The sequence below is a fragment of the Muscardinus avellanarius genome (assembly GCF_963383645.1).
Source record: "Muscardinus avellanarius genome assembly, chromosome: 22".
In the NCBI taxonomy this organism is placed as follows: domain Eukaryota; kingdom Metazoa; phylum Chordata; class Mammalia; order Rodentia; family Gliridae; genus Muscardinus; species Muscardinus avellanarius.
The window spans coordinates 2,527,191-2,549,773 of NC_137808.1; the positions used below are offsets into that span (position 1 = coordinate 2,527,191).

A 22,583-nucleotide genomic window follows, 5' to 3' on the forward strand; every position below is an offset into this window, starting at 1 on the left:
ACCAATAGCAAGATAGAGTCTAGTGAAATCAATATACTAAAGGAAAAGTAAAAATAAAATAAAATCCTGGGGTATCCAGGCAAAAGTAACAAGTGTGGAAAAAAAAAACAGATTATCATCAGACTTTATAAGAGCAATGCTTTATTCTGAAAGTAAACAAAAAGTATGAGATACTTAAGGAAAATAAATGTACACCCAAGATTTCATACCCAGCACAACTAACTTTGAAATATAAAGAGCACTAACAGTTATCAACATCAAAAATCCGGGAAATACTGTTCCACGGCCAGTTCCTGCAGTATCTAGCAGAAAATAAGCTTCCCCAGTTCACATGACTAAGGAGACACTGAATACACAAAGCATCCGATATGTAGTTGTTTGTAGAATTTAAACAAGAAGCTGTGCATGGTGGCGCACCCCATAACCCCAGGATTTGGGGGACTGAGAAGGAGGACTGCCAGCCTCAGCAACCTGGGGAGGCTCTGTATTCGAAACAAGAAATAAAATAGTGCTGAGGGTATAGCTCATAGATACAACGCCCCTGGCTTCAACCCCCAGTACCACACACACACACACACACACACACACACACACACACACACACAGATTAAACATGAGTTAAAAAGCAGAGTACCCTATGCAATGAACATACGCTTCAATAATAGAGAACTAGTTCAACTATTTTAAAACTGGGAAGAAACAGGAAAAGCATAGATAAAACACTGGGCCTTTCTTAAACCTATTCTCAGTAATTACGTTGGTGATGATAGCACTGGTATTGTTATTTTGAACCTCTTATGTATGGAACCCAGGATGAATCAAATGAATAATTATGAACTCTTCTAATTTTATCCCCTGTGTCCCTGGGAACCAAGATTCCTGGTATGGAGAAGAAAAGAGAAATTTGTAATACGGAATAAACAATGTTAAAACAAAACAATGTTAAAACAAAACAATGTTAAAATAAAAGTAAAAAATGGAAGTAGCATTCTGAACCCACGGCACATTTTATCTTAGTTCTGTTCACCAAGGACACCCATAAGTTACCAACAAATCTAAAAGCAACCGGTGCACCTAGAACCTAGAGTGGGTCCAGGAAATACTGTCTCCTACTAAAAACAGAGTCTTCTTAGACTAATTGTTAATTCCAGGCTGATAGTAGAGATATATCCTGTTATTAGAAAAAGCAAAGGGGCCATTCAGAACAATGAGAGTCAGCTTAAAAGGACTCAGTGCCAGCTGGGCATGGTACTACGCTCAGTATTTGGGAGGCTGAGACAGGAGGATCACAGTGTTGAGGACAGCCTCAGCTACTTAGCAGGACCCCTTTCTGATGTAGATTTAAAAAGAGCTGAGGGAGGCAAGCGTGGTGGCGCACGCTTGTAATCCTAGTACTTGGGAGGCTGAGACAGGAGGATCGCAGGTTCGAGGCCAGCCTCAACTACTTAGGCCCTCTGCAACTCAGTGAGACACTGTTTCAAAATAAAGAAAAAATAAGGATGGAGATGTAGCTTGGAGGTAGAATCCCCCTGGGTTCAATCCCCAGTACCACACAAAAAAAGGGGGGCTGAGGGTATATATAGCTCAAAGGTAGGAAGCTCCTGGATTCGATCCCCAGTACCAAAAAAAAAGAGCGAGAAAATTTGACCTTGATTTCAAATGAATCAACCCCATAACATATGCATATATCCTGAGCTCCTAGAGATGTTTTCTTTTAAAAAATAAAATCTGGTAATTACATAAATTCACATTTGTAAGAAAACTGCAGAGAACTAAATATATGCACAAACTGGTGAAATCAGACTCAGATAAGTGGGTCAGATCAATTTTTATTTCTCTGGTTGTGAAACTGTACTATAATTATACACGCCGGTCCCACTAGAGGAAACGCGAAAAAGGGCACACGGGTTGGCTCTACATGATCTCTTCCAGTGCATGAGCATCTGCAGATATCTAAAAGTGAAAATGTTCAATTTGAAAAAAGACCCAAGTGGAGCCGGGCGCGGTGGGCACGCTTGTCATCCCCGCGCTCGGGAGGCGGAGACAGGAGGATGGCGCAGGTTCCAAGCCAGCCGCGCTGGCGTAAGAGACCCTGTTTCCAAATAAAAATATAAAAAGAGGTCTGGGGGTGTAGCCCGGAGGTAGAAGGGTTTCCAGGAACCCCAGAAACATCACCAAAAAAAAAAAAAAAAAACCAAGTGAATACTTTTGAAAAGTAATGAACCAATTTTTTTTTTTTTTTTTTTTTTTTGCAGTACTGGGAATGGAACCCAGGGGCATTTTACCTTGTGCTACACCCCCAGCCCTGTTTGTTATTCTTTATTTTGAAACAGGGTCTCACTAAGTTGCAGAAGGCCTTACTAAGTAGCTGAGGCTGGCTTTGAACCCAGATCCTCCTGTCTCAGCCTCCCCAATGCTGGGATGACAAGCGTGCGCCACCACGCCAGCTTATATTTGGTTTTGAAATAGGGTCTCATCTGGTTGATGAGAGTCTCCCTGCTACTTCCTGACACGGTCCTTGAACCTGCAATCTCCCTGTCTCAGCCTCTCAAGTACTGAGACGTAAGCGTATGCCACAATGCCTGACTTACCCCCAACCCTATTTTATTTTTTATTTTGAAACAGGGTCTTGCTGGGTTGATAGTCTCACTACTTGCTGAAGCTGTCCTCAAACCTATAATCCTCCTGTCTCAGCCTCCCACATACTGGGATTACAAGTGTGTACCACCACACCCATCTTAAAAAGGTTTTTTTTTTTTTTTTTAAGTAAAAATTTGTGTCAAAAATTTGGGAGGCCAAGACAAGAGGATCGTGCGTGGTTCTCGGCCAGCCTCAGCTACTTAGTGAGGCCCTCTGCAACTCAGTGAGACCCTGTTTCAAAATAAAGACTAAAAAATAGGGCTGGGGGTGTAGCTCTGAGGTAAAGAACCCCTGTGTTCCATCCCCAGTACCTCAAAAGAGAGAGAGAGAGAGAGAGAGAGAGAGAGAGAGAGAGAGAGAGAGAAAGAGAGCGCACACTCAGGTGTGGTGGCGCGCACTCATAGTCCAGTACTTTGGGAAGCTGAGATGGGAGGATTGCAGGTTCAAAGCCAGCCTTGGCAACTTATCAAGGGTCTCACGAGACCCTGTTTCCAAATACTATTTGATAAAATTGGGCTGCTGTCATGTTGGAGATAGAATGCCTCAGAGACAGAGTAACAAGCAGTCAAGTGCTAAGGACTCAGCCCTCCAAGGAGACTTTCTTTTTGACTTAATTGAGTTTTGACACATGACGGAGAAGGGTGAGATCTTTTCTCAGTACGCAGCTCAGGGGGGTTTGACGCTTGCTGTCTCCCACCTACCATCCTCTTACATCCATCTCCTGGACGATCCCCTGTCCGACACTTCTGGACAGGCCACACTAAACAGACAAGTGGTGCCTGACGGGAAGTCAGACCTGAGAGGGGATGGGAAAAAATAAATAAATAAAACGCTTAGCTCTCCTAGGTTGGCAACAGATTGACTCCGCTCGTCCAACCCTTTCTAAACAAGCTTAAAAGGTTTGCTTTTCCATTAAGAGCAATTAAGCAAGCGCCCGGTGAGAGCTGCTTGACCTAGACCTAGGTACGAGCGCCGCACTTCACTGGGTACTCAAGAGGCCGCCGCCGGAGCCCGGCGACCATCGCGGCTGCCTTCGGGCCTCCTGTGTTCGCAGGTTCTCAAACGCGAGGTGCACTCTAGCTCAAAGTGCAAATTACACAAATAAGCACAAATGAATTCGGGTACCTGAAAACGAGGCACCACAGCCTGAGTGGTGGGTTCGCTGACATGAACCTGCACTGACCACACATCCTTTTTTTTTATGTATTTATTTATTTTGGTACTGGGCAATCTGCCTCTAAGCTACACCCCCAGTACTATTTTTTTTTTGGGGGGGTGGGTCTGGGGATGGAACCCAGAGGCATCTGTCCTCCGAGCTACACCCCCTGCCCTATTTTTTATTATTTATTTTATTACTATTATTTATTTTGTGTGTGTGTGTGTGTGTTACTGGGGTTCCTGAAAACCCTTCTACCTCCGGGCTACACTCCCAGACCCATTTTATTTATTTATTTATTTTTTTAATTTGGAAACAGGGTCTCTTAAGCCAGCGCAGCTGGCTTCGAACCTGTGCGATCCTCCTGTCTCCACCTCCAAAGCGTGGGGATGACAAGCGTGCCCACCACAACCAGCTTTATTCTTTATTTTTGAAACAGGGTCTCACTAAGTTGTGGAGGGCCTCACTAAGTAACTGAGGCTGGCCGAGAACCAAGTGTGCGCCACCACCCCCGGCTTAATTATTTTATTTATTTATTTATTTATTTAGAGATACTGGAGATGGAACCCATGGGCATTCTACCTCCAAGCTACACCTCCAGCCCTATTTTTTAGTCTTTATTTTGAAACAGGGTCTCACTGAGTTGCAGAGGGCCTCACTAAGTAGCTGATGCTGTCTTCGAACCGCGTTCCTCCTGTCTCAGCCTCCGGAATGCTGGGATGACAAGCGTGCGCCACCACGCCCACCTTAATTATTTTATTTTTTTAAATAGGACATGTGAGCCTGGAATGGTGGCACACACTTCCCCAGTACCACAAAGTAAGTAAGTAAGTAAGTAAGTAAATAAATAAATAAATAAATAAGCAAATAAAAAGGGAGGGAGCTCAGACTACAGAACAGGCTTTTAATATAAACTTGTAATGAGAAAAGAAAATTGTGAAATTCAAATGCAACGGAATCATACTTTTGAAACATTTTTACCTAAAGTACACACAGCCGGGCAGGCTGGCTCATGTTTGTCATCCCAGCGCTTGGGAGGCCGAGACAGGAAGATCACAGGTTTGCAGCCAGCCTCAGCTACTTAGTGAGGCTCTGGGTAACTTTCCAAAACAGTGAGGCCCTGTTTCAAAATAAATAATAAAGAAAAAATAGGACTGGGGGTATAGCTCAGAGGCAGAATGTGCCTGGGTTCCATCCCCAGTACCGCAAAGAAAAAATAAAATAAAATACACTCGTATAAAAAGTGACTGCAAAAAATAAAATAAATAGCAGCCTTCATTTCTCTTTCTTTTTATTCACATCTATATAGTTGTATATTTATGGAAATCTATAACATATAAATATGATGTGTTATATTTAACAATATATGTTAAAATATATATGTAATATATATGTATGTATGTATGTATGTGTGTGTGTGTGTGAATATATATCTGCATGTGTGGTAGATGGGATGGAACCCAGGGACATTCTACCTCCGAGCTACACACACCCTCAGCCCTATTTCTTATTATTTTGAAACAGGGTCTCACTGAGTTAAAAAGGACCTAGTAGCTGAGGCTGTCTGTGAAGCTGCGATCCTCCTGTCTCAGCCTCCCAAGTGCTGGGATGACAAGCGTGCGCCACCACGCCCATCTCTAGGCCTCTACTTAGCAATATAATGCTAAGTATACCCAAGACCAGCTCAAGGCAGGTGGGATGCGTCCTCAGATACCAGCCTTGGTCTGCGCCTTTTGCATCAGATCGAGTGCCCTGGATGTGTGCGGCTGTTACTCTGGAGAATCTGCAGCCAGAGAATGGTTAGATGTTAAGAGAGAGGGGACGGAGGTCGTGGTGGTGGCGCCCATAGCTTGGATTTTTCATTCAAGCCTTTCCCAGGAAGCCACAGAGTAATCTGAGGACCTGTGGAAACATTACTTACTGCCTGCTGGATATCAGTCTTCACGCGTTCACTTAGCATGCCTTCGAAGACAAAGGAGTCGCCAAACTTCTCAGCCTGCGAGGGAGGGAGGAAATTAAACTCCAGATAAGGTCACTGTAACGGGTCCTGCGTGAGCCCTTTTCTTTTTTTCTTTTGCGGGTCTGGGGATGGAACCCAGAAGCATTCGACCTCTGAGCTCCACCCCCTGCCCTATTTTTTATTCTATATTTTGAAACCGGGTCTCACTGAGTTGCCGAGGGCCTCACTAAGTAGCCGAGGCTGGCCGCGAACCGCGATCCTCCGGTCTCAGCCTCCCGAATGCTGGGATGACAAGCGTGCGCCACCACGCCCGGCTGTGAGCCATTTTCTTTACATGCTACGTAAGTGATCTTCTCCCCAGATGAACTTGAGTTTTTCCTATGACTTCCCAGAAGACTCAGAAATGACTTGACATTGGGCTTCTTCTAAAAATAGGCTCTTAGCTGGGCGTGGTGGCGCACGCTTGTAATCCCAGCACTTGGGAGGCTGAGACAGGAGGCTCGCACAGGTTCGAAGCCAGCCTCAGCTACTGAGTGAGGCTCTCAGCAACTTAGTGAGACCCTGTTTCCAAATAAAATATAAAATAGATCTGAGATTATAGCCCGGAGGTAGAAAAGGCCCTGGGTTCTACTCCCAGTACCGTTTAAAAAAAAAAAAGTTATAGGAAAGAGATTCCTCTTCCTGTCTCTTCCTGGCCTCCTCACCTCTGTCAAATAACCAGTTGAGTTGACGAACTTCTCAAATTCCGCGTTGCTGACCTCGTAGGCGTCCATATAGAAGGCGTCTACAGCCACTCTCCGAGCAGGAGCTTCCCCATCCTGCTGGATCTGCGGGTCGTCGGTGCCCATGGTGAACACTCCAGCAGGAATGAGGACCATCTGCAGTGTAAGAGGAGCGCAGAAAGTCACTTGGCACCAACAGCTAGGAAACTGCCCCATCCTAAAGTCAACAGGACCACTCTCGAACACCGTGAAGGAGAATCAGAAGCCAAAAACGGCGTGAAGATCCTTCAGGAAGCCGGGCATGGTGGCGCACCCTTGTCATCCCCGCGCTTGGGAGGCGGAGACAGGAGGATCGCGCAGGTTCGAAGCCAGCCGCACTGGCTTAATAGACCCTGTTTCCAAATAAAAATATAAAATAGGTCTGGGAGTGTATCCCGGAGGTAGAAGGGCTTCCAGGAACCCCAGTACCTCCAAAAATAAAAATAGGCCACCACGCCCTATTTTCTTTTTAATTATCATAATTATTTTGTGTATGTGGTACTGGGAATTCAACCTAAGGACATTCTACTCTCTGAGCTATATCCCTAGACCTATTTTATTTTTTTTAATCTGAAACAGTCTTGCTAAATTGCAGAGGGCCTCTCTAACTGGCCAAGGCTGGCTGTGAACCTGTGATCCTCCTGTCTCAGCCTCCTATGCACTATGATTACAGGCATGTGCCATCATGCTTGGCTTTTCTGAATTATTTTTTAAAAACATATATAAATGTCGGGCGTGGTGGCTCAATCTTGTAATCCCAGCACTTGGGAGGCAGACAGGAAGATCGCACAGGTGCGAAGCCAGCCTCAGCTACTGAGTGAGGCTCTTGGCAACTTAGTGAGACACTGTTTCCAGGTAAAATAAAAAATAGGGTAGGGAGTGTAGCTCTGAGGTAGAATGCCCCTGGGTTCCAGCCCCAGACCCGCAAAAAAAAAAAAAAATTATAACTGCATAATTCAGAATTGGCAAGAAGAGAAATGACTAGAATATCCATCAATGGGTGAATATAACAAAATGTAGCCTACCCATAAAATGGATACTCAGCCACAAAAAGAATGAAGTACTAGCTCACGCTACAACAAACATGAGTCTGCAAAGTGTTCCTGCCAGCAGAATCTGTTCCCAAAAAGATTAAAACAAAACCTACACCCCCAACCGGTACTGGGAATGGAAGGCACACAGGGGCATTCTGCCTCCGAGATACACCCCCAGCCCTATTTCTTATTCTTTTTGGGGTTTTTTTTGCAGGTCTGGGGATGGAACCCAGGGCCATTCCACCTCTGAGCTACACCCCCTGCCCTATTTTTAATTCTTTATTTTGAAACCGGGTCTCACTGAGTTGCAGAGGGCCTAGTAAGTAGCTGAGGCTGTCCGCGAACCCCGATCCTCTGGTCTCAGCCTCCCGAATGCTGGGATTACAAGCCTGCGCCACCACACCGGGCTCTTTTTTTTATTTTTGAAACAGGGTCTCACTGAGTTGCAAAAGACCTAAGTAGCTGAAGCTGTCCCCGAACCTGCGTTCCTCTTGTCTCAGTCCCCACATACTGGGATGACAAGTATGCGCCATCACACCCGCTCCGTAGCAGCTCTTCCAGAAGGCTTTGTGTTGACCCGCCCTTGGAAGGGTATGGGTGTTATATTTAGCCCCCTCTGATGCGAACTTCTATCTATCCCAACAGTTCATTCCCTCCCGTGTGTCTGTCTGTCTGTCTGTCTCCCCCCCACACACACAGCATTTTACTTACACGTTTTCATATTCACTAGATTTTTGGCTAGGGAAGATTTTTATTTATTTATTTATTTATTTATTTATTTATTTATTTAGTAGTACAAAGGAATGAACCCAGAGACATTCTACTTCTGAGCTATACTCCTGCCCCTATTTTCTTTTTTTTTTTTCTTTCTTTCTTTCTTTTTTTTTTTTTTTTTTTTTTTTTTTGGTGGTACTGTGGTTACTGGAAACCCTTCTACCTCCTGGGTACACTCCCCGTACCTATTTTTATACTTTTTTATTTGGAAACAGGGTCTTTTAAGCCAGCAAGGCTGGCTTCGAACCCGCGCCATCCTCCTGTCTCCGCCTCCCAAGCGGGGGAATTACAAGCGTGCGCCACCACACCCGGCCTTTATTTTTTTACTCTGAAACAGGGTCTCACTAAGTTGCAGAGGGTCTCGCTAAGAAGCTGAGGCTGGCTGCAAATTTGCAATCCTCCTGAGGATTATCCTGAGCCTCCACAGCCGGCTCAGCAATCAATTTGTAATTCCTACAGCCCCGGCATCTAGCACACTGTGTAGTCCACTGTAGACACCAAGACATCTTCACTGAATGACTGGGCTCATGAATATTAATGAACATGAATATAAATGAGAACCTGATTCTTTGAATTATTCATAACCACAATTATAATAATCCTGTCCCATTTGTAACAGGTAGGCAGCAGGTCAGTATCACAGGGACACTCGCGTGACAGCCGCGCCTCAGGACTAAACTAAACAGGACTAAACAGGTAAACAGGTTTACCTGTTCTTCCGTTTGCTGAGTGTATGGGACACAAGATTCTACAGTTCTCAGAGCTGAGAACTGTACGCAGTTCTACAAAGCAGAAAAACTCAAGTCTTGGCCTGGTGTGGTGGCGTACACTTTTAATCACAGGACTTAACAGGCTGAGACAGGAGAATCACGGGTTCGAGGACAGCCTCAGCAAATAGTAAGACTCTCATTAACTTAACGAGACCCTGCTTCAAAGATTTAAAAAAAAAAAAAAAACAAGAGCGGGTCGTGGTGGCGCACGTTTGTAATCCCCGCGCTTGGGAGGCAGAGACAGGAGGATCACACGGGTTCGAAGCCAGCCTCAGCTACTTAGTGAGGGTCTCAGCAATTTAGTGAGACCCTGTTTCCAAATAAAGTATAAAATAGGTCTGGGAGTATAGCCCGGAGGTAGAAAAGCCCCTGGGTTCCACTCCCAGTACCACAAAAAAAGGAAAGAAAAAAAGAAAAGAAAAGAAAAGAAAATAGGGCTGAGGGTGTAGCTAGGAGGTAGAATGCCCCTGGTTTCCATCTCCAGTACAGCAATAAATAAATAAGTAAATAAGTAAGTAAATAAATAAATAAAATAGGGCTGAGGTCTGGCTTAGAGGTAGAATGCTCCAGGGTCCAGTCCTTGGTCACACACACACACACACACACACACACACACACACACACACACACACACACAAATCGAAGCTGGGCGTGGTGGCGCATGCTTGTAATCCCAGCACTTGGGAGGCTGAGACTGGAGGATCATGGTTCGCGGCCAGCCTCAGCTATTTAATGAGGCCCTCCGGTGTCAAAATAAAGAACAAAATACAGGGCAGGGGGTGTAGTCCGGAGGTCGAATGTCCGCAAAAAAAAAAAAAAAAAAAAAAGTATTATGCCCCTGGGGTTCAATCTTCAGTACCGCAAAATAAATAAATAAATAAATAAATAATAAATGTAAAATAGAGCTAGGGGTATAGCTTGGAGGCAGAATGCCTCTGAGTTCAACCTTTAGGACAGAGAGAAGAAGACACACAAATCGTCAGAGCAAACTCTATGCGGAGCCACAAGGGCCGGCCGTCCTCAGCCGGGCTGGGGAGAAGGAAGTCCAGGTCTCGGGGGTCCGCAGGGGTCCGCGGTGGGGCGTGGCTGCCGCCTTTACCACCTCCTCCCCAAGCCCCTGGCCTCGCCCTTCCCGCCCTCCTGCGAGGACCCGCGGGCGCACCTTGGAGGGCGCGAGGGCCGGATCCCCAGGGCGCGCGCGCGGGCCGTTGGCCTCCCGCGAGTACCGCCGCGCTGCCGCCGAGGCGCCATGGGCCCCGGGCCGCTGTGGCGAGCCGCAGCCGCACGACCCCGCGCCGGCCTCGGCGCCCACCCCGGGCCCGGCCTCGCCGCGCCCCGCCGCGCCGCACGCCAGCAAGAGCAGCGGCAGCAGGACGCGCTGGAGCCCGGAGCAGCAGCCGCAAGCCGGGCCCGGCGCGGGCGCAGCCATGTTGATCCGCGAGTCATGTGACCCGGCCGGTCACGTGGCCCGCCCTCCTTAAAGGGGCCGCGTCCCTCGATTTGTGCGACCTTTTCCCAAGCGCCTCCTGCTAATGTCAGAACACAGGCGTGGTGGCGCACGTTTGTCATCCCCGCACTTGGGAGGCAGAGACAGGAGGATTGCACGGGTTCGAAGCCAGCCTCAGCTACTGAGTGAGGCTATCAGCAACTTAGTGAGGCCCTGTTTCCAAATAAAATATATTTTAAAAAATAGGTCTGGGAGAATAGATCAGAGGTAGAAAAGCCCCTGGGTTTCATCCCCAGTACCACCAAAAAAAAAAAAAAAAAAAAAAAAAAAAAAAAACCAAAAAAAAACCTCTTGATGACTTCTTAGTTGAAAACGGTAAATATATTTATTGAGCATCTGGAAGAGTTGTTAAAAATAAATAAGCAACTCGTTTGTTTGGTTTTTTTTTTTTTTTTCAAAATTTCCTTTAATCCTCGCAATAATCTGGTCATATTGAAGTCCCGGAGCAATTAAGTGACTTTGGCCAAAGTCACAAGGCAAATTATGTCAAAAGCAAGGTTTAAAGACGGGGTTTAAAGGCGGGCATGGTGGCCCTCACTTGGAACCTCGCTTGGTACTTGGGAGGCTGAGACAGGAGGATCACAAGTTCGAAGATAGCCCCAGCAGGTAGTGAGACTCCCGCTGATCTGATGAGAGCCTGTTTCAAAATAAAAATAAAAAATAGCCGGCGTGGTGGCGCATGCTCGGAATCCCCGAGCTTGGGAGGCGGAGACAAGAGGATCGCGCATCGAAGTCAGCATCACTGGCTTAAGAGACCCTGTTTCCGAATAAAAATATGAAAATGGGTCTGGGACTGTAGCCCGGAGGTAGAAGGGTTTTCAGGAACCCCATACACAAAAAAAAACAACAACCAAAAAAAAGAGATTCAATTTTTACTTTCTCCTCCTTATCCTCTCTTTAAGAGGTAGCATAATTATCGATGTAAAAGGGGAAAAAAAGGTTCTTTGTAAAGCAGGACGTGGGGGCACACACTTGGAATCCCAGCGCTTGGGAGGCTGAGACAGGAGGATCGCGGTTCGCGGACAGCCTCAGCTACTTAGCGAGGCCCTCCGCAACTCAGTGAGACCCGGTTTCAAAATAAAGAATAAAAAATAGGGTAAGGGGTGTAGCTCAGAGATCAAACGTCCCTGGGTTCCATCTCCAGACTCGCAAAAATAAATAAATAAAATAAAATAAAATAAAAAATAAGAGCTGGGCATGGTGGGACATGCTTGTAATCCCAGTACATGGAAGGCTGAGACAGGAGGATCACATGTTTGCTGACAGGCTCAGCTAATTAGTGAGGTCCTCTGCAACTGAATGGCACCTTGTTTTTGTTTTTGTTTTAGTGGTACTGGGGGTGGAACCCAGAGGCTTTCTACCTCCGGGCTATACTCCCAGACCTTTTTTTTTTTAATATATTTTATTTGGAAACAGGGTCTCACTAAGTTGCTGAAAGCCTCACTAGGCACCTTGTTTTTAAATAAAGATTTAAAAATAGGGCTAGGGATGTAGCTCAGAGGTAGAATGCCCCTGGGTTCCATCCACAGTAGCAAAGAAAGAAAGAAGGAAAGAAAGAAAGAAAGGAAGAAAGAAAGAAAGAAAGAAAGAAAGAAAGAAAGAAAGAGAAAGGGAGGAAGGAAGGAAGGAAGGAAGGAAGGAAGGAAGGAAGGAAGGGTAAAAAATAAGCCGGATGTGGTGGCGCACGCTTGTAATCCCCACATTCGGGAGGCTGAGACTGGAGGATCACGGTTTGCGGCCAGCCTCAGCTACTTAGTGAGGCCCTTTGCAACTCAGTGAGACCCTCTTTCAAAATAAAGAATAAAAAATAGGGCCGGGGATGTAGCTTGAAGGTAGATGCCACTGGGTTCCATCCCTATTACAGCAAAAATAAATAATTAATTAATTAAAAATAAAAATTAAATAGGGGTTGAGGGTGCAGCTTGGAAGTAAGATGCCCCTGGGCTTCATCCCCAGTACCATACACACACACGCGCGTGCACACACACACACACACACACACACACACACACACACGGCGTAACCCAGAGCCAGGTATGGTGGTGCACACCTGTGATCCCAGGAGTTCGGCGGCTGAGACAGAGGATCACAGATTAGAGCCCACCATCATCAGTTTAGCTCCAATCAGGTCACAGGAAGTTGTACCTGACATCAGAATCCCAAGTAACTCTCAGAGTAATAATTACAGGGTCCACCCCGGATTCTGTAAGCCTGAGGTGGGGCCGGGAATTTTTCATATCTAACAACTCCCCGGATGACACAGAGCCTGCTGATCGGGATATTTTGCAATCTGCTGTTGTCATAAAGTAAACCACCAGAAGCTCCTGATACTTGCGAGGCTAAGACAGGAGGCTCATAGGTTTACAGTCAGCCTCAGCCACTGATTTATGCCCTCAGGTAATTAGTGAGGCTCTGTTTCAAAAAAAAAAAAAAAAAAAGCCGGGCGTGGTGGCGCACGCTTGTAATCCCAGCATTTAGGAGGCTCAGATGGAAGGATAGCGGCTGTGGGACAGCCTCACCTACTTAGTGAGGCCCTCCGCAACTTAGTGAGACCCTTTTTCAAAATAAAGAATAAGTCAGGCGTGGTGGTGCACGCTTGCAATCCCAACATTCGGGAGGCTGAGACAGGAGGATCGCGGTTCGCGGACAGCCTCGGCTACTTAGTGAGGCCCTCTGCAACTCACTGAGACCCTGTTTCAAAATAAGAATAAAAATATAGGACTGGGGGGTATACCTCAGAGGTAGAATGCCCCTGAGTTGAGTTCCCAGTATGGTAAAAGAAAATGAAATATCAGGATGCTTCCAGGAAAGGCAGCCCATCAACACAGAAAACTACAGAATAAATCAGATTGCCACAGTGTATCTTCAAAAGTAACAAATGTAGGGCACATTTTCTTGGTTGCCACAGTGTGTCTTCAAAAGTAACAAATGTACCACACCTTTTCTTGGTCGCCACAATGTGTCTGCAAAAGTTACAAATGTAAGCCAGGGGCGTGGTGGCGCTCGTTTGTCATCCCTGCGCTTGGGAGGCGGAGACAGGAGCATCGCGCAGATTCGAAGCCAGCCTCCCTGGCTTAGGAGACCCTGTTTCAAAAAAAAAAAAAAAAATATATATATATATATATAATAGGTCCGGGAGTGTAGCCTGGAAGAAGAAGGGTTTCCAGGAACCCCAGTACCACAAAATAATAATAATAATAATAATAATAATAATAATAACAATAACAATAATAATAACAATAATAATAATAAATGAAAGTTACAAATGTATCGTAAATGTATACATACTGGCCTTGAACCTGGGATTCTCCTATCTGGGTCTCCCAAGTACTGGGATTGCAAGCACCATGCCTGGTTTGACAATAGACCTTTTTGAATTATTTCTATCACCATATACTTTGTATATCATTTTTATTAGTGGCAGCAAGTTACTGAATGTCTCCATTATTAGGTACCAAAGGCACACCCATGGCAGACAATAAACGTGCCCTCCCATCCTGCCCCCAACACAGAGTCAGAACTTTCCTCAAATGCCCCACCTAAGGATTCTCTTTATCTTTACTCAGTAGAACTCCCTCCAAACAGACTCTAAATAAAACGCTTCCTCTACAGACACCGAGGGAAGAGGGTGCGGAAAGTTTTCAAGTATTTTGTGAAAACTTGTCTAATAGAGGAAATTCATTTAGGAGTGATGCTATGGGTATAATGGAAGTAATGAATAGAAGTGAACTGGGCCAGGAGCAAATTAATTTGGATATAATAACAGAGGCAGAAAAAAAATAAAACTGTGCCATGTCCTCTCCTCTGGGAAATCTAACAAGAAAGTAAGAGTGTTTTTTTTTTTTCTATTTTTCTCTCTCTCTCTCTCTTCTCTTCCTGTTCTAGGATAATTGAAATTACCATCATGTGAGCAAGAAGTATCACCTCTTAAAGGACTCCATTTTTTTCCCCTACTGTGAGGAACTTATTCTCTGGGTTATAGCCACAGAACAAGTCAGGTCATGGGGAAACTAGGGTATTTTTGTGATTTTTCCCATGGAAAATTTTCCCAGTAAAAACTGGCTCTATTGATGGAGGAGCCAAAAACTCAGTGGAATAGAACTCCAACTGATAGTGGATTTATAGCCAGGTTTGGTGCACACTTTTTTTTAAATTTATTTTTATTGGTGCATTGTAATCATACATCACATTGGAATACAAGGCTTGAGAGGATATACAAGCACACGTCATCCAATTAGCCCTCATCCAGTCCCCATCCCTTTCCCTCCCCCTCCCTGGATCCCATGCTTGTTTGGTGATTAACTTTGATACATATGTTTATGTATCTCCTGCTTTTTAAAGAGACTCCACCCTCCCCTATTCCATACCCTCTGATTGGTCACCTTAATTGATTCACTATAGGGCCCTTTCTATAGCTCGACCACTTCCTGTTGCCCCTTTCCTCCTAGTTATTGCCGATTAGGGGAAGCATCTGGTTTTAATTTTCTGCGATATTTCTCTGTGCATGCCGCGTTGCAAATACCGATCCCACTCTTGACGGCCCCAGTTGTGGCCTGGCTACCCGGTGGACTGATCCAGACCTCGCTGGCTCAAGCAGCGGCCTTGCCTCATGGGAGGCCCCGGTTCTGGCCTCGCTGGCCCCAACACTGGCCTAACCCCTCAACTGGCTCCGATCCCGGCCTCGGAAGCCCCAGCACCGGCCTTCCTCAAGGCAGGCTCCGAAGTTAGCCGATGGCCCCGGCATCGGCCTAACCCCTCGGCAGGCTCCGATCCAGGCCTCAGAGGCCTCACGGAAGGCTCCGATACTGGCCAGTGGCCCCGGCACCGGCCTAACCCCTCAGCAGGCTCTGATCCCGGCCTTGGAGGCCCTAGCATCGGCCTTGCCTCGCGGCAGGCTCTGATCCCAGCCTCACTGGCCCCAGCACCGGCCTAACCCCTCGGCAGGCTCTGATCCTGGCCACGCTGGCCCTGGCACCGGCCTGACCCCTCAACAGGCTCCGATCCCGACCTCGGAGGCCCCAGCTTGGTGCACACTTGTAATCCTACTACTTGGGAGGCTGACATGGGAGGACTGCGGGTTCGAGGCCAGACACGGCATCTTGGTGAGACCCCCCCCAGCAACTTAGCAAGACTGTTTCGAAATTTAAAAAAGTAAAAGAAAAATAGAGATGAGGGTGTAGCTCAGAGGTAGAATGCCCATGGGCACAATCCCTAGCCCCACACATACACACAGAAATAGTGGATGTATTGTATAACTTGCGTGTGCGTGCGCGTGCATGCGTGCACACACACGGGCGTGCCCATGTGGTGCTGGGGATGGAACCCAGGGCCTCATCTTTGCCAAGCAAGTAATTTACCACTGAGCTACACCGCTATCACCAACTTATTTATTGTATTTATTTATTGATCTGTCTGTGATGCTGGGAATTAAACTCAGGGCATCCTATCTCCAAGCTATACCCTCAGCCTTATTTTATTTTTTATTTGGAAACAGAGTCTCAATAAATTGCAGAAGGTCTCGCTGAATTGCTGAGGCCAGCCTCAAACCTGCCATCCTCCCATCTCAGCCTCCCAAGCACTGAGATTACAAGTGTGTGCTACCATGCCCAGCTCCCTAATTTCATATAATTTATAAAACAGGTAAGATTAGAACTCTGATTATGCCTTCTGTTTCAAAAAAGAAATAGCAGAGCGGGTTAAGAGAATAGCCAGAAGAGTTTATAAAACAGGTAAGATTAGAACTCTGATTATGCCTTCTGTTTCAAAAAAGAAATAGCAGAGCGGGTTAAGAGAATAGCCAGAAGAGTTTGCTAAATTCTCTCAGTAGATTGAATCCCAGAGATCTGAGTCACTGGGTTCAGGAAGCCTGTCCATCACGGTCTCTATTTGCTGTGCGATGGGGAAAGGTCACGGAATCCTTAGATGTACATTTTTAAAAAAATACTTCATCAGCAAAAGCAGAGATTGAATCGTTCGCTAAGATTTCTAACATTTGCACTGTGAAGTTTTCTTTTTCTGAGCACAGTGGTTCACACCTGTAATCCCAATACTCAGGAGGCTGAGACAGGAGGATGGCGTTTCGAGGCCAGCCTCAGCTCAGCTACTTAGTGAGGCCCTCTGCAACTCAGTGAGACCCGGTTTCATAAATAAAGAATAAAAAATAGGGCTGGGGGTGGAGCTCAGAGGTTGAATGCCCCTGGGTTCCATTACCACACTCTCCCCCCCAAAAAAAATAAAAGACAGTCCCTCAACAAACTCAAAAGCACTCTACCACTGAGCAACATCCCCAGCCCTAAAAATTATTTTCAATAATTTCACTGATCATTGGGAAAATGCAAATCAAACCTACAGTGAAATCTACAATGAAAATGTCATCTTGCCCTAATTCGAATGACTGATAAAAAAATATGATCATAGTTTAATGGTTGCAATTATTTACTTGCTGATTGAGTTAGTCCATCAAATACATGAAAAGCAAGTGTTTTTAAATTTCCTTTTACCTGGCAATATGGATTCATACAGCACCTGTGCTATCACAGCTTCAAAACAATATTCCAAAATAGGTTAGCATTAAAATGTCTTTTTTTTTTCTCATTTTCTTTTTTAACATCGGTGTCTCTTCCCTTGTGATATGCTCTCAAAAGAAGTTAAGTGGAGGAGAAATCAAAGCCAATTTAATCTGGGAACCTAGTTTCTAATACTGATTTGGGGTCAGAATGTACAGGTTCTTTTTTGAGAAAAAAAAAAAAGGACAACGAATGTAATACGAAGATTTTCTTTTTCTTTTCTTTTTTTTTTTTTTGAAGATTTAAAGAAGTTTATTAGAAAGATAGAAATACAGAAAATAGAAATACAGCTCCATACCAGACTGGCGTGGAGGGGTGACTCGAAATGAATTCACCCATACAAAGATTTTCTAACGTTCTCCTCTCCCTTCTGTTTAATCAAAAGCAGATGATCGTATTTCTTCCCCTTTTTCTCAAGGCCAAATAACTGTTCAATGATGCACGAGTTAAAAATAATGGACAAATTCTTACTAGAATCCTTTTTTTGGAATGACCAATTATATGTACTTGCTACTGCATGGAAACCTTTTCTTTTTGGTGCTAGGGACTGAACCCAGGGCCATTCTACCTCTGAGCTCCACCCTCGGCCCTTTTTATTTTCTAGTTTGAAACAAGTTCTCACTAAATTGCTGACAATCTCCTTAACTTGCAGAGGCCGGCCTCAAACCTGCAACCCTCCAGTCTCAACCTCCCAAATGCTGGTATTACAGGTGTGTGCCACCATGCCTGGCTAAAACGCCTTTACTTTTGATAATAAGAATACGATATAATTTAAAATTATTTTTTCTAATGAACACTGATCTTTAAAGAATGGCTCATTTGCTTCAAGGATACCCCCTTTTTAAAAGAAAAAAAGTTCTTAATGTATTTCAGATGTTGTGCTTAATCTAGACTACCTTTATTATTTATTTATTTATTTATTTATTTATTTATTTATTTATTATTTGCAGGTCTGGGGATAGAATCCAAGGACATTCCACCTCCGAGCTACACCCCCTGCCCAATTTTTTATTCTTTATTTTGAAACAGGGTCTCAGTGAGGTACAAAGGGCCTCACTAAGTACCTGAGGCTGGCCCCGAACCTCGATCCCCCTGTCTCAGCCTCCCAAATGCTGGATTACAAGCGTGTGCCACCGCGCCCGGTAAGTAATCTAGACTACCTTTAAAAGATTCAATTTCTAGCTGGGCGTGGTGGCGCACGCTTGTCATCCCCGCGCTTGGGAGGCTGAGACAGGAGGATCGCACAGGTTCGAAGCCAGCCTCAGCTACTGAGTGAGGCTCTCAGCAACTTAGTGAGACCCTGTTTCCAAATAAAGTATAACATAGGGCCAACCATGGTGGTACACGCTTGTAATCCCAGCATTCGGGAGGCTGAGACCAGAGGATCGCGGTTCCTGGACGGCCTCAGTTACTTAGTGAGGCCCTCCGCAACTCAGTGAGACCCCATTTCAAAATAAAGAATAAAAAAAAAAAAATAGGGCAGGAGGTGTAGCTCAGAGGTGGAAGGTCCCTGGGTTCCACCTCCAGACCAGCAAAATATAAAAATAAAATAAAAATAAATAAAATAGGACTGGGAGTATAGCCTGGAGGTAGAAACCCTCTGGGTTCTACCCCCAGTACCACAAAAAGAAAGAAAGAAAGAAAGAAAGAAAGAAAGAAAGAAAGAAAGAAAGAAAGAAAGAAAGAAAGAAAGAAAGAATAAAAAATAGGGCCGGGCATGTAGCTCAGAGGTAAAATGCCCCGGGTTCCATCCCCAGTACCGCAAAAAATAAATGAATAAATAAATAAATGAATAAATGAATAAATAAATAAATGGCTCTTTGAGGAAAGAATTGAATACAGAAACTGCTCAGAGAAAGCTATCTTCCTCACGTGGTATCTTACACTCAATATAAATGATCACTGCAGCTGGGCAGGGTGGCTCGTGCCTGCAATACCAGTTCTTAGGAGGCTGAGACAGGAGGATCGCAGGTTTGAGATGAGGCCAGTCTTAGCAACTTATCAAGACTCTTTAAAAAGAAAAAAAGCACTCTTTCTATTTGTCAGACTCTGAGCATTATGTTTAAAATTCCTCTGGAAGAAAAGTTATTATTATTATTGTTATTATTAATTATTATTATATGTGTGTGTTAGTTACAGAGGATGGAACTGGGCTATACTCTCAGCCCTGTTTTTTCATTTTTATTTTATTTATTTTATTTTTATTTTTTTGTGGTACCGGGGGTGGAACCCAGGGGCTCTTCTACCTCTGGGCTATACTCCCAGACCTATTTTATACTTTATTTGGAAACCGGGTCTCACTAAGTTGCTGATGCTGGCTTCGAACCTGCGCGATTCTCCCAAGTTGGTGCACGCTGGAATTCCAAGCGTACACCAACACGCCCGGCTTTCTTTTTAATTCTGAAACAGGTTTCTTCTAGGTTGATGAGTGTCTCAGCACTTGGTGAGGCTCTTTAGTGAGACTTCCCCTTGCAGCAATTTAGCAAGATAACAAAACAAATTTAGGAAAATAATGGAATAAAAATAAAATGGGCTGGGAATTTAGCTAGGAGGTAGATGACCCTGGGTTCAATCCATAGCCAATCCATAGCACTGAATGAATGAATGAATGAATGAATGAATGAATGAATATCTGGGAAGCTGGGCACAGTAGTACATGCTTATAATCTCAGTACTTGGGAGGCTAGAACAGGAGGATCGAAGGTTTGAGGCCAGCCTCAGCAACTTAGTGAGACCCTGTTGACTCTGGACACATTTATGGAAAATGGAAATTGGTAATAGCTCGGGGTTCTCCTTAATTGGTAACAGAAGCCAGGGGAATTCAGTGTCTGGGTTAGTGATCGGTCTATTGATCATTAAAAGGCCTGCAAAAAATTCTCAAGTTTTGCCGGGCGTGGTGATGCACGCTTGTAATCCCCGCGCTTGGGAGGCTGAGACAGGAGGATTGCGCTGGTTTGGAGCCAGCCTCACTGGCTTAAGAGACTCTGTTTCCAAATAAAAGAAATATAAAATAGGTCTGGGAGTGTAGCCGGGAGGTAGAAGGGCTTCCAGGAACCCCAGTACCACCCCCCCCCAAAAAAAAATTCTCAAGTTTTCCTCTACCTGTTTCTCCAAAAAAAAAATAATAATAATTTCTTTTGCTTTTCTGGTTGAAAAGACCCTTAGACTATATTGCAATGAATAGAATTACTCATAACTTGGAGACTATGGGCCCAGAAATTGTTTTGGTTGTAGTAACTAGCTTGTTTTGGCTTTTACCCAAAAAGCCAAGTAATTACTTCTCCAGCAAAACCACGAACCTATCACAGAAGGGCATAGAAATGTCTGTCAATGTGGAAAGAGTTTAGATATTTTATTTTCTATTTGCAGAACTGGAGACTGAACCCGGGGCCTTGCGCATGCTGGATGGGGGCGCTCTACCTCAGGCTACATCCCCAGCCCTTTTAATTTTATTTTGAGACAGTTTCTTTTCTTTTTCTTTTCTTCTTCTTCTTGTTTTTTTTTTTTTTTTTTTTTTTTTTTCCTGTACTGGAGGTGGAACCCAGGGGCATTTGTACCTCTGAGCTATGCCCCCAGCCCTATTTTTTTTTAGTCTTTTTATATTTATTTATTTATTTATTTATTTATTTATTTATTTATGTGGGTCTGGGGATAGACCCAGGGGCATTTGACCTCCGAGCTACACCCCCTGCCCTATTTTTTATTCTTTATTTTGAAACAGGGTCTCACTGAGTTGCAGAGGGCCTCGCTAAGTAGCTGAGGCTGTCCGCGAACCGTGATCCTCCTGTCTCAGCCTCCCAAGTACTGGGATTACAAGTGTGCACCACCATGCTTGGCCAAAAGTGTAATTTCTAATTTCCTAGTAGATACATTAAAAAAGTAAAAAGTAGGCACAATTAATTTTTCATCTATACAATTTAATATATCCCAATTTCAACATGTAATCAATATACGGATTACGAATGAGATATTTTGCCTTTTTTTGCACTAAGTGTTTGAAAGTCAATGTGATTTTTACAGCTATTTTCCATTTCAGGATTAGCCAGATTTTCTGCGCTTCTGTTTTTTCACAGAAAAAAAAAAAAAAAACCTTCATTGCTGGGTACGGTGGCCCACTCTTATAATCCTAGTACTTGGGAGGCTGACAGCAGGATTTCACGTTCAAGACCAGCTTCAGCTACTTAGACCTGTTTCAAAATAATAATAATAAAACGCCGGGTGCGGTGGGGCACGCTTGTAATCCCGGCGCTTGGGAGGAGGAGACAGGAGGATCGCGCTGGTTCGGAGCCAGCCGCGCTGGCTTAGGAGACCCTGTTTCCAAATAAAAAATATAAAAATAGGTCTGGGAGTGTAGCCCGGAGGTAGAAGGGCTTCCAGGAACCCCAGTACCACACACATAATTAATAATAATAATAATAATAATAATAATAATAATAATAATAAGCAGCCAGGCCTGGTGGCGCATATCTGTAATCCCAGGACTTGGGAGGCTGAGACAGGAAGATCTTGAAGTCAAGGGACAGTCTCAGGAACATAGTGAGACTTTCAGCGACCTAGCAAAATCCTGTTTCCAAACACAATCTAAAAAGGGCCGAGAGTGGAGCTGAGAGACAGACTGCCCCTGAGTTTAATTCTATGTCTCGCAAAAGAAAAAAGAAAAAGAAAAAAACTGGGCTGGGGGTGTAGCGAGATTCCTCCTGGGTTCCATACACGGTACTACCAAAAAATAAAATAAAAAAGGTTTGTTAATAGGCTCTGATTGCATGAGATCCATAAATATCTTAGAACAATGTCACACAGGCATGTACCCAATATTTCAATAATTATGATCACTTGGGCACTATTATTTATTTATTTATTATTTATTTATTGGTGGTACTGGGGTTCCTGGAAGCCCTTCTAGCTCCGGGCTGCACTCCCAGACCTATTTTTATGAAATTGGGCACTAATTTTACGTCTTTAAATTGCTTCTGAATTTGTTCTTTACGGAGACCCTTGAAGCAAGAGTGTTATCAGGCAATCTAGACAGAAAGTAGGCAGATTCCAGTGAACATCTCCCTCTCTGAGTTGGCAAAACAGGGGCTGAGACGGGAATGACTTGCCGGAGAGCTCCGATGAGGCCCCTAAAGTGGGCCGGGGGTGTCGAATGCACCCCCAAAGGTGGGCTTAGTATGCTTAATAGGCTGGAACTCAAATCCAGGCTGCAACCGCTTAACTCTGTATCGCGTTGAAAAAGTTACCTGAATTTTACTCAGCCATCAAAAAAACTCAATTACGTCATTTCCAGGGAAATGGATGGAACTGGAGGACATTATGCTAAGTGAGATTAGTCAGTCACAAAAAATAAGAAATCAGATGCTTTCCCTAATATGTGAGAGTTAGGGAGAAAAGAGGAGCAAACAAGATCACCTAAAG

The 22,583-nt window shown here is 44.6% G+C and overlaps 1 protein-coding gene across 3 annotated transcripts in view; it reads right to left on the minus strand.

Moving 5' to 3' along the window:
• Positions 1-10,524, minus strand: part of SUMF1 (sulfatase modifying factor 1) — a gene marked incomplete at both ends in the record, with an annotated part of 70,387 nt that extends 59,863 nt beyond the window's left edge. For 2 of the 3 annotated variants that reach the window (XM_080718079.1, XM_080718078.1), the window contains 3 exons: positions 5,718-5,792; positions 6,461-6,634; positions 10,258-10,524. In XM_080718079.1, the coding sequence (XP_080574205.1) occupies positions 5,718-5,792; positions 6,461-6,634; positions 10,258-10,524 (516 nt within the window). The remainder of the gene's footprint in view (positions 1-5,717; positions 5,793-6,460; positions 6,635-10,257) is intronic. The other variant, XM_080718080.1, reaches the window with a different exon arrangement.
• Positions 10,525-22,583: the final 12,059 nt, after the last annotated feature.